This window comes from Anomaloglossus baeobatrachus, chromosome 6 (genome assembly GCF_048569485.1).
Source record: "Anomaloglossus baeobatrachus isolate aAnoBae1 chromosome 6, aAnoBae1.hap1, whole genome shotgun sequence".
Taxonomy (NCBI): domain Eukaryota; kingdom Metazoa; phylum Chordata; class Amphibia; order Anura; family Aromobatidae; genus Anomaloglossus; species Anomaloglossus baeobatrachus.
The window spans coordinates 95,897,920-95,911,328 of NC_134358.1; the positions used below are offsets into that span (position 1 = coordinate 95,897,920).

A 13,409-nucleotide genomic window follows, 5' to 3' on the forward strand; every position below is an offset into this window, starting at 1 on the left:
TGTGCATTTTTTTTTGCCAAAAGATGTAGATTTGGTGCTGAAATTTTTACACCATATTCCTGCACCCAATCAACACCTACACGGATAAAATCATCCAGATGTGAGAATGCAGCCTATAGAAAATTTTGAAGCATGCAACCTCATTGTGTACTTTGCCCGGTGTAGAACATCACACACCTATGAAAGTTATTTCATTATAGTTATCAAGTAACTGTTATGCAAATCTTTTACAGTTTTCATGCACAAGCTATTCTAATAAAACTACTGATCTCTTAAATTCCATATATACAAGAAAGTGCTGAATCCTCTAAACTATATCAAGACAAAAAAGGGTCAACATTGTGAGAGCAATTCAGAGCGGAAGCTGGCAGTGCTAGGAGGAGCCGCACAATGCATAATGGGTCTTGTATTTTCTGTATGACCTCTATTCTCTCCAGACCCGCACGGACCAGAGCATAGTCCTGTAAGTCATCATCCTTATTGTATATATTGTATTTATTATTGTACTGACATCCCTCGCTATGATATAGATGTATATAGTAGTAAAACTACACATAACTAAAACTAACAAATGAAACAAGTGTTTACTTGATCTTACCAGCTACTACCATCTAAGAATAGCAAAATAGGAATATACCCCTGAGGAAGACAGCTGTTGGCGGACCTAGTGGGGTTTGGTTCCTTTTCCCTCCACCATAGGTCACATGTCCTCATGCCTAGTTATTCCCATTCGTATTAATGTTGCATAGGTTGTGTGCATCCTGCAGGATACTCATTCACCTACGATTGAGAGTTGATATTTATATTATATATATTAAGATAGATATTTCATATGATATTGTCTGCCCTGTTTATTAATTTATTTGTGTGTACTTCTTTATCTCGATACTATGGGAGAAGGTTTGGGTGATGATATATTAATATATTATGTGCAATCCCATGTTCTGATATCTCACTTTGCTGTGATATTTAATTATTTTAGAATGTCTAATGCTGAATGTTGCGTTTCATAAAGAGATAATATTTCTTCTGTATTTTGTGCTGCTTTTTGTTAGATAAGGTCGGCTAGTGCCTTTATTACACACCATCCTTCAGTAGTTGCATTTACTTTCGGGTGTGGGTCACAGCACCGATTAATATCCCAGTGGTTCCTTTCCCTAATGTGTTCCTTTAATAAGAATACATTTATTGTCCTGACATTATGTGTATATTTCTATGGATATTAGCATAAATAACACCTAAGTCATTTACCTCCCAACCGTCCCGGATTCTGCGGGACTTGCACGATTTATCAGGGATAAATGGAGTGAATAAATTAAATTATCGGCCGGGACTCGGGACTCGAACTCGTGGAGCTGTGAGTTCATTGTTTCAAAGGCAGCAGCTCTAACCACTGAGCTACTGCCTCTATTGAAAGCAATAGGAAGATTTTGTTATCTTGACCTCTATACTGCAGGTGACACACCAGAAGCAGGGAATTCAGCAGCAAAGATGGATGGAGGGATGGATGAATGGAGGGATAGAGGGATGAATGGAGGGATAGAGGGATGAAAGGAGGGATAGAGGGAGGGATGGATGGATGATAGAGGGATGAATGGAGGGATAGAGGGATGAAAGGAGGGATAGAGGGAGGGATGGATGATAGAGGGATGAATGGAGGGATAGAGGGATGAATGGAGGGATAGAGGGATGAAAGGAGGGATAGAGGGAGGGATGGATGGATGATAGAGGGATGAATGGAGGGATAGAGGGATGAATGGAGGGATAGAGGGATGAAAGGAGGGATAGAGGGAGGGATGGATGGATGATAGAGGGATGAATGGAGGGATAGAGGGATGAAAGGAGGGATAGAGGGAGGGATGGATGGAGGGATAGAGGGATGAATGGAGGGATAGAGGGATGAATGGAGGGATAGAGGGATGAAAGGAGGGATAGAGGGAGGGATGGATGGATGATAGAGGGATGAATGGAGGGATAGAGGGATGAAAGGAGGGATAGAGGGAGGGATGGATGATAGAGGGATGAATGGAGGGATAGAGGGATGAATGGAGGGATAGAGGGATGAATGGAGGGATAGAGGGATGAAAGGAGGGATAGAGGGAGGGATGGATGGATGATAGAGGGATGAATGGAGGGATAGAGGGATGAAAGGAGGGATAGAGGGAGGGATGGATGATAGAGGGATGAATGGAGGGATAGAGGGAGGGATGGATGATAGAGGGATGAATGGAGGGAGGGATAGAGGGAGGGATGGATGCATGGATGATAGAGGGATGAATGGAGGGATAGAGGGAGGGATGGATGATAGAGGGATGAATGGAGGGATAGAGGGATGGATGGATGATAGAGGGATGAATGGAGGGATAGAAGGAGGGATGAATGGAGGGATAGAGGGAGGGATGGATGGATGATAGAGGGATGAATGGAGGGATAGAGGGATGAAAGGAGGGATAGAGGGAGGGATGGATGGATGATAGAGGGATTAATAGGGATGAATGGAGGGATAGAAGGAGGGATGAATGGATGGATAGAGGGATGAAAGGAGGGATAGAGGGAGGGATGGATGGATGATAGAGGGATGAATGGAGGGAGGGATAGAGAGAGGGATGGATGCATGGATGATAGAGGGATGAATGGAGGGATAGAGGGATGGATGGATGGATGATAGAGGGATGAATGGAGGGATAGATAGAGGGAGGGATGGATGGATGATAGAGGGATGAATGGAGGGATAGAGGGATGAAAGTAGGGATAGAGGGAGGGATGGATGGATGATAGAGGGATGAATGGAGGGATAGAGGGAGGGATGGATGGATGATAGAGGGATGAATGGAGGGATAGAAGGAGGGATGAATGGAGGGATAGAGGGATGAAAGGAGGGATAGAGGGAGGGATGGATGCATGGATGATAGAGGGATGAATGGAGGGATGAATGGAGGGATAGAGGGAGGGATGGATGCATTGATGATAGAGGGATGAATGGAGGGATAGATGGATGGATGGATGATAGAGGGATGAATGGAGGGATAGAGGGAGGGATGGATGATAGAGGGATGAATGGAGGGATAGAGGCAGGGATGGATGGATGATAGAGGGATGAATGGAGGGATAGAGGGAGGGATGAATGGAGGGATAGAGGCAGGGATGGATGGATGATAGAGGGATGAATGGAGGGATAGAGGGATGAAAGGAGGGATAGAGGGAGGGATGGATGGATGATAGAGGGATGAATGGAGGGATAGAGGGAGGGATGGATGGATGATAGAGGGATGAATGGAGGGAGGGATAGAGAGAGGGATGGATGCATGGATGATAGAGGGATGAATGGAGGGATAGAGGGATGGATGGATGGATCATAGAGGGATGAATGGAGGGATAGATAGAGGGAGGGATGGATGGATGATAGAGGAATGAATGGAGGGATAGAGGGAGGGATGAATGGAGGGATAGAGGCAGGGATGGATGGATGATAGAGGGATAAATGGAGGGATGAATGGAGGGATAGAGGGAGGGATGGATGGATGATAGAGGGATGAATGGAGGGATAGAGGGAGGGATGGATGGATGATAGAGGGATGAATTGAGGGATAGAAGGAGGGATGAATGGAGGGATAGAGGGATGAAAGGAGGGATAGAGGGAGGGATGGATGCATGGATGATAGAGGGATGAATGGAGGGATGAATGGAGGGATAGAGGGAGGGATGGATGCATTGATGATAGAGGGATGAATGGAGGGATAGAGGGATGGATGGATGGATGATAGAGGGATGAATGGAGGGATAGAGGGAGGGATGGATGATAGAGGGATGAATGGAGGGATAGAGGCAGGGATGGATGGATGATAGAGGGATGAATGGAGGGATAGAGGGAGGGATGAATGGAGGGATAGAGGCAGGGATGGATGGATGATAGAGGGATGAATGGAGGGATAGAGGGATGAAAGGAGGGATAGAGGGAGGGATGGATGGATGATAGAGGGATGAATGGAGGGATAGAGGGAGGGATGGATGGATGATAGAGGGATGAATGGAGGGATAGAGGGATGAAAGGAGGGATAGAGGGAGGGATGGATGGATGATAGAGGGATGAATGGAGGGATAGAAGGAAGGATGAATGGATGGATAGAGGGATGAAAGGAGGGATAGAGGGATGGATGCATGGATGATAGAGGGATGAATGGAGGGATAGAGGGATGGATGGATGGATGATAGAGGGATGAATGGAGGGATAGAGGGAGGGATGGATGGATGATAGAGGAATGAATGGAGGGATAGAGGGAGGGATGAATGGAGGGATAGAGGCAGGGATGGATGGATGATAGAGGGATGAATGGAGGGATGAATGGAGGGATAGAGGGAGGGATGGATGGATGATAGAGGGATGAATGGAGGGATAGAGGGATGAAAGTAGGGATAGAGGGAGGGATGGATGGATGATAGAGGGATGAATGGAGGGATAGAGGGAGGGATGGATGATAGAGGGATGAATGGAGGGATAGAAGGAGGGATGAATGGAGGGATAGAGGGATGAAAGGAGGGATAGAGGGAGGGATGGATGCATGGATGATAGAGGGATGAATGGAGGGATAGAGGGAGGGATAGAGGGAGGGATGGATGATAGTGGGATGGATGGATGATAGAGGGATGGATGATAGAGGGATCTATAGATACACGACAGATAATAGATAGATAGAGATAGAATCATAGATAGAATCATAGATAGATAGAATCATAGATAGATAGAATCATAGATAGATAGATAGAGAGATAGAATCATAGACAGATAGAATCATAGATAGATAGAGAGATAGAATCATAGATAGATAGAGGGATAGAGATAGATAGATAGATAGATAGATAGATAGAGGGATAGAGATAGATAGATAGATAAATACTGTATCTTAATGTTGGTGAAAGAGTCAAATTCATTTGTTCCCATAAAACTACTATAAAGAAATGAGGAAAAAAATACAAATACAATTTTTTTTTTTTTTTTATCTTCACCACCTTGGATTCAAACCAGCAACGTTCAAAACTTGTGTCCAGCAACCTCCTGGCTTTCCTAGCTGCTCTAGCTGTTGAGCCACTAGGATTGATGATATCAGAGGGAGGATTTCACATAAATGAACCTACAATGCAGCCTCTTACACAGCAGATTACACAGAACACAGCATTGTACAGAGCAGCATCTCTATATCCTGTATTCTAGAGGGAGAGGAAAAGAGGATTTTTTTTCTTCTAATAAAGTTACTAAAAATAATAAAAAAAAATAGAATAATGTAATTTTATTGCACTTTTTTTTTAAAATAATAAACATCACAAATCAGCAAATAACATGGACATATTTGGTGTCCCTGTAATCGTAATGACCTGAACAACACAGCGATCAGATTATTTATGGGGATCGGTAAATGGCGGGAAAAAAAAGGCGCAATTTATTATTTTTCTTTATTAAAACCCATAAAAAATGTAATAAAAATTGATCACTGAGGCCGTGTTCACACATAGCGTAAATGCTGCATTTTTTCTGCAGGTGTCCGCGCAACGAGTGCAATAACAATGTTCTCTGATTATTGCGTGTTTGCGGTATTTTTTATGCATTGTCCCCTTATTTGATACATGTTTGTTGCTGATGTGAATCCTGAAGCTTATAAAGAAAGAAACACCAAATCCGCACAGTTCAGCGGCGTCTTTCCACGCACCAGGAGCGGAGATTTCAGGACGTCTCATCCACTTTGCTTGGACAATTAGTCCATATTCACATGTAGTGTAAATGCTGCATTTTTTTCTGCTGTTTTTTTGCACATTTATTCTGCTGTGTTTAATTGTCCAAGTAAAGTGGATGTGATTCCATGAAAAGACGCTGATGAATTCTGCGGTTTTCGGGGGGGGGGGGGGTTTGTCTGGAGGTTTCTATGTGGAGCTTAAAAAATGCAGGAAAAAGCTTCTCTGTACAATAAAAACACTTAAATACGCAGATTCACATCTGAACCAAAAACGCATTAAATAATGGAGAAAAGGCAGAAAAAATGCAGCAAAAATGGAAAAAACAGAGAAGATTGTTATTGTGTAGTTTGGTGCAGACAGAAACAAAAAGAAACAGAATTTATGCAACGTGTGAACACAGATTGATAGGCACAAATAAGCAACATGTCATATAGTGACACATAGAAATATAAAAAAATTCTGACTGCTATGAATATGAATGAACAGTCCACGGCATCTGCTGAATGACCCTTACTGCCAAATGGGTGTGGCTAGGGGTGTGGCTAGGGGCGTGGTCAAAATTTGCCTCTTTCCTTTCTTGAAAAGTTGGGAGGTATGCATTATTGTTACTTGTCTACCTTTGATCTACTGTGTACATGACGGCCACTTTGCTAAAACTATGGGCCTGATTCAGCAAAACCTTTTACGCCAGTATTCTAGCTCAAATGTCTTTGAAAGATCTCAAGCTTTTGGAACACCACAAGCCAGCACTAAAATGTTGCCATTTTTGTTGGTCTCACAACATTTTTACTCAGATCTCACAAAGTGGTTGAACATTTGCTTGTCAATCCCTGCTGACCAAATTCATGAGGAGTGGTGGCATTTTTTATGCACCAATTCGTACACCAGTCCTTGACTGCAGAAAGATTAGTAGGGAGGTGCACGCAACTTTTTAGATGTGCCTGAGTCCCCTAATTAGACAACCCTTTCTCAAATACAATGTTTGCCCCGTTTAAACAACAACATGGTTTGGGGGTAAGTTTACCTCCCAATAAAGGCAAACACCCGAACATCTGCGTCGCTCCTAGGTCCTCCTGCAATCCACAGCGAGCGCTCCCTGCAGGTCTTCGTGTGTTCCACAGCGGTCCTTCTCTACTTCTATCCAGCAGGGAGGACCTGGGAGACGCTGTGGAATGCATCCCTCGGCTCTCAGAGACAGACACACACACACACACACAGATCTGATAGCAGTAATTTCACACACATCCGACCGCAGTAACATCACACATCTGGTGATACTGCACTGTGCAGGTCCTCTATGCATTCCACCTCAGGTCCTCTATGCATTCCACCCCAGTTCCTCGATGCATTCCACATCAGGTCCTCTATGCATTCCACCTCAGGTCCTCTATGCATTCCACCTCAGGTCCTCTATGCATTCCACCTCAGGTCCTCTATGCATTCCACCCCAGGTCCTGTATGCATTCCACCCCAGGTCCTCTATGCATTCCACCCCAGGTCCTCTATGCATTCCACCCCAGGTCCTCTATGCATTCCACCTCAGGTCCTCTATGCATTCCACCTCAGGTCCTCTATGCATTCCACCTCAGGTCCTCTATGCATTCCACCCCAGGTTCTCTATGCATTCCACCCCAGGTCCTCTATGCATTCCACCCCAGGTCCTCTATGCATTCCACCCCAGGTCCTCTATGCATTCCACCTCAGGTCCTCTATGCATTCCACCCCAGGTCCTCTATGCATTCCACCCCAGGTACTCTATGCATTCCACCCCAGGTCCTCTATGCATTCCACCCCAGGTCCTCTATGCATTCCACCCCAGGTCCTCTATGCATTCCACCCCAGGTACTCTATGCATTCCACCCCAGGTCCTCTATGCATTCCACCACAGGTCCTCTATGCATTCCACCCCAGGTCCTCTATGCATTCCACCCCAGGTACTCTATGCATTCCACCCCAGGTCCTCTATGCATTCCACCCCAGGTCCTCTATGCATTCCACCCCAGGTCCTCTATGCATTCCACCCCAGGTCCTCTATGCATTCCACCCCAGGTCCTCTATGCATTCCACCCCAGGTACTCTATGCATTCCACCCCAGGTCCTCTATGCATTCCACCCCAGGTCCTCTATGCATTCCACCCCAGGTCCTCTATGCATTCCACCCCAGGTACTCTATGCATTCCACCCCAGGTCCTCTATGCATTCCACCTCAGGTCCTCTATGCATTCCACCTCAGGTACTCTATGCATTCCACCCCAGGTCCTCTATGCATTCCACCCCAGGTCCTCTATGCATTCCACCCCAGGTCCTCTATGCATTCCACCCCAGGTCCTCTATGCATTCCACCCCAGGTACTCTATGCATTCCACCCCAGGTCCTCTATGCATTCCACCCCAGGTCCTCTATGCATTCCACCCCAGGTACTCTATGCATTCCACCCCAGGTCCTCTATGCATTCCACCCCAGGTCCTCTATGCATTCCACCCCAGGTCCTCTATGCGTTCCACCCCAGGTCCTCTATGCATTCCACCTCAGGTCCTCTATGCATTCCACCTCAGGTCCTCTATGCGTTCCACATCGTCTCAGGTCCCAACAGCAGAACAATGTCAGTGGATGTGTGTATGTGACTTTAGTGCAATCGCATGTGTGTTTATGTGTGAGAGAGTGGAGGTATCCTGGATCCAATGTGTGTGTGCGAGCGGACCTGATAGTGACGCAAATCTCTGTGGAAGAGCTCATACGCCATCGGCGTATCTGGTGAGTACGATTGCGGGGTCTGTCTTTTCTCTTCTGGGGGGGATCTGCTTCTATTATGAAGTGTCCTGCAGTATTCTTTAATTTTTTTTTTAGCTGCATGGAAACTTCATTATTGAACCACAACTAGGGCTTATTTTTGGGGTAGGCATTTAAGACTATGTGCGCACTTTGCGTTCTTACCTGCGTTTCAGGTGCGTTTTGAGCTGCAGCGTTTTCATGCCAAAATGCATGCGTTTTGATTTTCCAGCAAAGTCTATGGAAAATGGGGATTTCTTGTGCGCACTTTGCTGTTCAAAATGCAGCGTTTAATTTGCATATTTTTGGGCAAAAACTCAGCGTTCAAAGAAGCAACATGTCAGTTGTTTTTGCCATTTGGGCTGCGTTTTGCTAACATTGAAGTCAATGAGAAGTAGCAAAAATCAAGCAACATCAAAATTCCAGCATTTTACCTGCTCTTTAGCTGCAGAAATCATGCGTTTATGACATCAAAATAATGGAATAATCTGTCCCTTTACACACACACATAGTCCGACAATTAAATTATTGAAAAATATTAATTTATTGTTATTTTAGCCATAAATGGTAAAAACCGCTATAATTATATTAAATATAACTATTTTCGTTATGATTTAAATAATTATATTTGTTTTTGTTTTTTTTTTTCCTTTTTTTCATAGTGTTTGACTGTTTAAACTTTATTTAGCAGTGTCAAAGTGCATCTGTCTTTACGCAATGGAAAAGCATGTAAAAGCGCTAAAAACGCAGCTAAAACGCGTATTTATCGCGTTTCTGTGGTCAAAAGCAACTTTGGCAAAAGCAATTTCTGCCAGAGGATGTGTTTAGAACTGCAATTAGGATGACGCAAAGTGCGGACACAGCCTTAGTACGAAAAAGCTGAGAATTCCTGCTAGGGCTTATTTTTGGGGTAGGGCTTATTGTAAGGGAAATAGACAGATAGATAGATAATACCGTGTTTCCCCGAAAGTAGGACCCCCCCGAAAGTAAGGCAGGGTGGGGGTTTCGGGGGGGTCCGCCAATGTAGGGCACCCCCCGATTGTAAGGCAGGGTAGCGGGGGGGCCGGGGAATGTAAGGCCGCCTATGGGTGGTGGTCGCGGCGTAATGTAAGGCCGCATATGGGTGGGGGTCCCTGGGGAAACAGGGAAACAGGAACTTGCCGCTGTTCCCTCGCTCCATCCAGGCCTTCTCCAGTCTCGTGCCACCCGTGGTCCGCCTCCGGTGAATGGCCCCCGCAAGGCTCCCTGCTGGCCATCAGCTCGAGCTGTGATTGGCCAGTCAGCCGGCTCGCAGCTGATTGGCCCTCAGCTCGAGCTGCGATTGGCCAGTCAGCCGGCTCGCAGCTGATTGGCCCTCAGCTCGAGCTGCGATTGGCCAGTCAGCCGGCTCGCAGCTGATTGGCCCTCAGCTCGAGCTGCGATTGGCCAGTCAGCCGGCTCGCAGCTGATTGGCTGAAATCAGCCGCGACGTCACCGCCTGCAGGCTCGCTCCGATTTCGGTAAGTTACGAAACTCTGTGTGTGTGTGTGTGTGTACGGTATGTGTATGGGTGCCGTATGGGGCTGTATGTGTCAGTGTGTGTGTACGGTACCGGTACGATATGTGTGTGGGTGCCGTGTGGGGCTGTACCGGTACCGTATGTGTCAGTGTGTGTGGTGGCAGAGTGGGGGGCAGAACCACTGTATGGGGAGGCTGCAGGGGGGAGGAAGGGGTGGATGCCGGATCTCAAACAATGGGGAGGCTGCAGGGGGGAGGAAGGGGTGGATGCCGGATCTCAAACAATGGGGAGGCTGCAGGGGGGAGGAAGGGGTGGATGCCAGATCTCAAACAATGGGGAGGCTGCAGGGGGGAGGAAGGGGTGGATGCCGGATCTCAAACAATGGGGAGGCTGCAGGGGGGAGGAAGGGGTGGATGCTGGATCTCAAACAATGGGGAGGCTGCAGGGGGGAGGAAGGGGTGGATGCCGGATCTCAAACAATGGGGAGGCTGCAGGGGGGAGGATTGTCATTTTTTTTCCAATGTAAGGCCTCCCCCGAAAGTAAGGCAGGGTGGGACTTTTGGGGGTAAAATTAATGTAAGACAGGGCCTTACTTTCGGGGAAACACGGTACTATAAGCCTTTGTATTATGACATTTGTTTCTGTTTCACAGATACTATGAAAATAAATGCACAAGGATATAGCTGCTTCCAGGTCAGTTATATTTGTTATAAACGTCTCAGAAGCCTCTCATCAGACACATTACAAGCAGAGTTTTTACCTTTTGCCGTAACTGTTGTATTAAATTTTAATATTTGTAAATGAATAGTACACATGAAAATAAGCAACTCTGTAATATATCTTATCAGAAAAATCGGCTTCTTTCTCTCTCAGAATTGATCAGTCGTTATCACAATTCTCAAATCTGAGCTAAAATCTGTATTCAGTGAAGACTTTCCCATTACTGAGATAGGAGATGGCAGCTGGTGCTGGTGAGATTCTATGATGATGGGAGGAGCTAGAGACAGCGGAATGACACAGAGCGAGGAGCTAGAGGCAGGGGGAGGAGCTAGAGGCAGAGGGAGGAGTTAGAGGCAGTGGGAGACGCTAGAGGCAGGAGCGAGGAGTTAGAGGCAGAAGGAAGAACTAGAGGCAAAAGGAGGAGCTAGAGTCAGAAGGAGGAGCTAGAGTCAGAAGGAGGAGCTAGAGTCAGAAGGAGGAGCTAGAGGCAGAGGGAGAAGCTAGAGGCAGAGGGAGGAGCTAGAGGCAGAGCGAGGAGCCAGAGGCAGAGGGAGGAGCCAGAGACAGAGCTCCTCCCTTCTCCTCTCCTTTCTATCTACATAGAATCTCATCAACACCAATTGCCACATCCTCTCAGTAATGGGAAAGTCTTCCCTGAATACAGATTTTATCTCAGAATTGAGAATTTTGACAATGACTGATCAATTTTGGCAGAGAAAGAAGAAAGATAAGAAATATTACAAAGTTGCTTATTTTGATGTGTTTTATTTATTTCTGGAATAAAAATGAAAAAGATGGTTACTCTTTAAAATCAGTGATGTGTTAGAAACCTTTTTCTTCCTTACATCGCCTCTTGCTTGATTTACTTTCAATGTTTATCACTAAAATATTGGCCCATCTGTGACACATTTTAAGTCGTGTCCTCTGTTTTCTAAGATACCCTTTTTCCTGATATATTTCAAAAATATCTACTGTACTGAGGCATAAAAAGTGTATAAACACATAATAACTCACAAAATAATTTATGTAAATTCGGACAGAATTCTGATGCATTTCGCTTATAAAATCTTCAGAATGCTTATTGTGACTTTCCTACTTTCTTTGAATACAAATCTAATCTAAAACTACAGCTTTCTCCTCTACTGTATACAAAAGACTCCTCTTTGTTAAACCTTTATGAAAAGATGCTAGTAGTATTGATGAGTAAGGATGAGTGAACCTAAACTGTAAAGTTCAGGGTTCGTACCAGACTTGAACATGGACTAAATGTAAAAGTCTGTATCCAAGTTTGAAGTTCAGGTAATGTTCGTATGTTAATAAAGTTTGTTGAAAAGCTGCAGAGCAGCCAATCAACAAGCTTTATTGCATGTGGATATTGCCTGAAGCTGGGGGCTGGTATGATTAGGTTGGGAAGGTCCATAGTTATTTGGCCACTACCAGCCTAAAAATAGCAGCCAACAGCCGCCCCAGAAGTGTCAGCTCCCTTGGCTGTGCCAATTTTGGCACTTTGCCCGGCTCTTTCTGTTTGCCCTGAAGCAGTGGCCATCAGGGTAATATTTGTGGGGTTGATGTCACCTGTGAATTGACAGCTGGCATCAAACCCAGTAGTTAGTAATGGGGAACATCTATCAGACACCATCATTACTAATCCAGCTGGGTCATCATTTGCTTTTTTTTTATATTTGCTTTTGTATTTTGTCTGGTGGTGGTGTTTTTACAACAAATTCTTCAAAATGGTGCACTCGGTTCATGAATTGAGCACATAGACAAAAATTGACTTTTCTTCTAGCATACAAAAAAATCATTCAAGGGGAGCCATTTAAAAAAAATAAAAAGGGGGCAAAGGAAGAGATCAATATGGCACAAACAAAAAAACAAACATAAACCAATAAATAAAGTGCAAATGCAATGATGAATTCGCCTTATATATCTCGACTGACTAATATGAGGCAGATCCCTGTTCAGCGTCTCCATGAATTGATTCCTTTCACTGTGGATCCCTCAGTAAACTGGAACAGGGTTGGGAGAAGCTGCCGAGGACCAGCCTTAAGGTCCAGTCACACTAAGCAACTTACCAGCGATCCCAACAACGATAGGGATCGCTGGTAAGTTGCTAGGGGGTTGCTGGTGAGATGTCACACTGCAACGCTCCAGCGATCCCACCAGCAACCTGACCTGGCAGGGATCGCTGGAGCGTGGCTACACAAGTTGCTGGTGAGCTCACCAGCAACCAGCCACACGTGCAGAGAGCAGGGAGCAGCGCACACTGAGCGCTGGCTCCTTGCTCTCCTAGTACAGCACACATCGGGTTAATTACCTGATGTGTGCTGCAGCTACATGTGCACAGAGCAGGGAGCAGCGCACACTGCTTAGCGCTGGCTCCTTGCTCTCCTGGCTACAGCACACATCGGGTTAATTAACCCGATGTGTCCTGCAGCTACACGTGCACAGAGCAGGAGCCGGCACTGACAGTGAGAGCGGCGGAGGCTGGTAACAAAGGTAAATATCGGGTAACCAAGGACAGGGCTTCTTGGTTACCCGATGTTTACATTGGTTACCAGCCTCAGCAGAAGCCGGCTCCTGCTGCCTGCACATTTAGTTGTTGCTGTCTCGCTGTCACACACAGCGATCTGTGCTTCACAGCGGGACAGCAACAACTAAAAAATGGCCCAGGACATTCAGCAACAACCAACGA

At 45.7% G+C, this 13,409-nt stretch overlaps 1 protein-coding gene across 3 annotated transcripts in view; it reads left to right on the forward strand.

Annotated features, from left to right (window-relative positions):
• Positions 1-421: 421 nt before the first annotated feature.
• The window catches only part of LOC142244085 (E3 ubiquitin-protein ligase RNF31-like), a 75,275-nt gene continuing 62,287 nt past the window's right edge, over positions 422-13,409 (forward strand). For all 3 annotated transcript variants that reach the window (XM_075316276.1, XM_075316279.1, XM_075316278.1), the window contains exons 1-2: positions 422-463; positions 10,647-10,687. In XM_075316276.1, the coding sequence (XP_075172391.1) occupies positions 10,652-10,687 (36 nt within the window). In that variant the 5' untranslated portion in view covers positions 422-463; positions 10,647-10,651. The remainder of the gene's footprint in view (positions 464-10,646; positions 10,688-13,409) is intronic.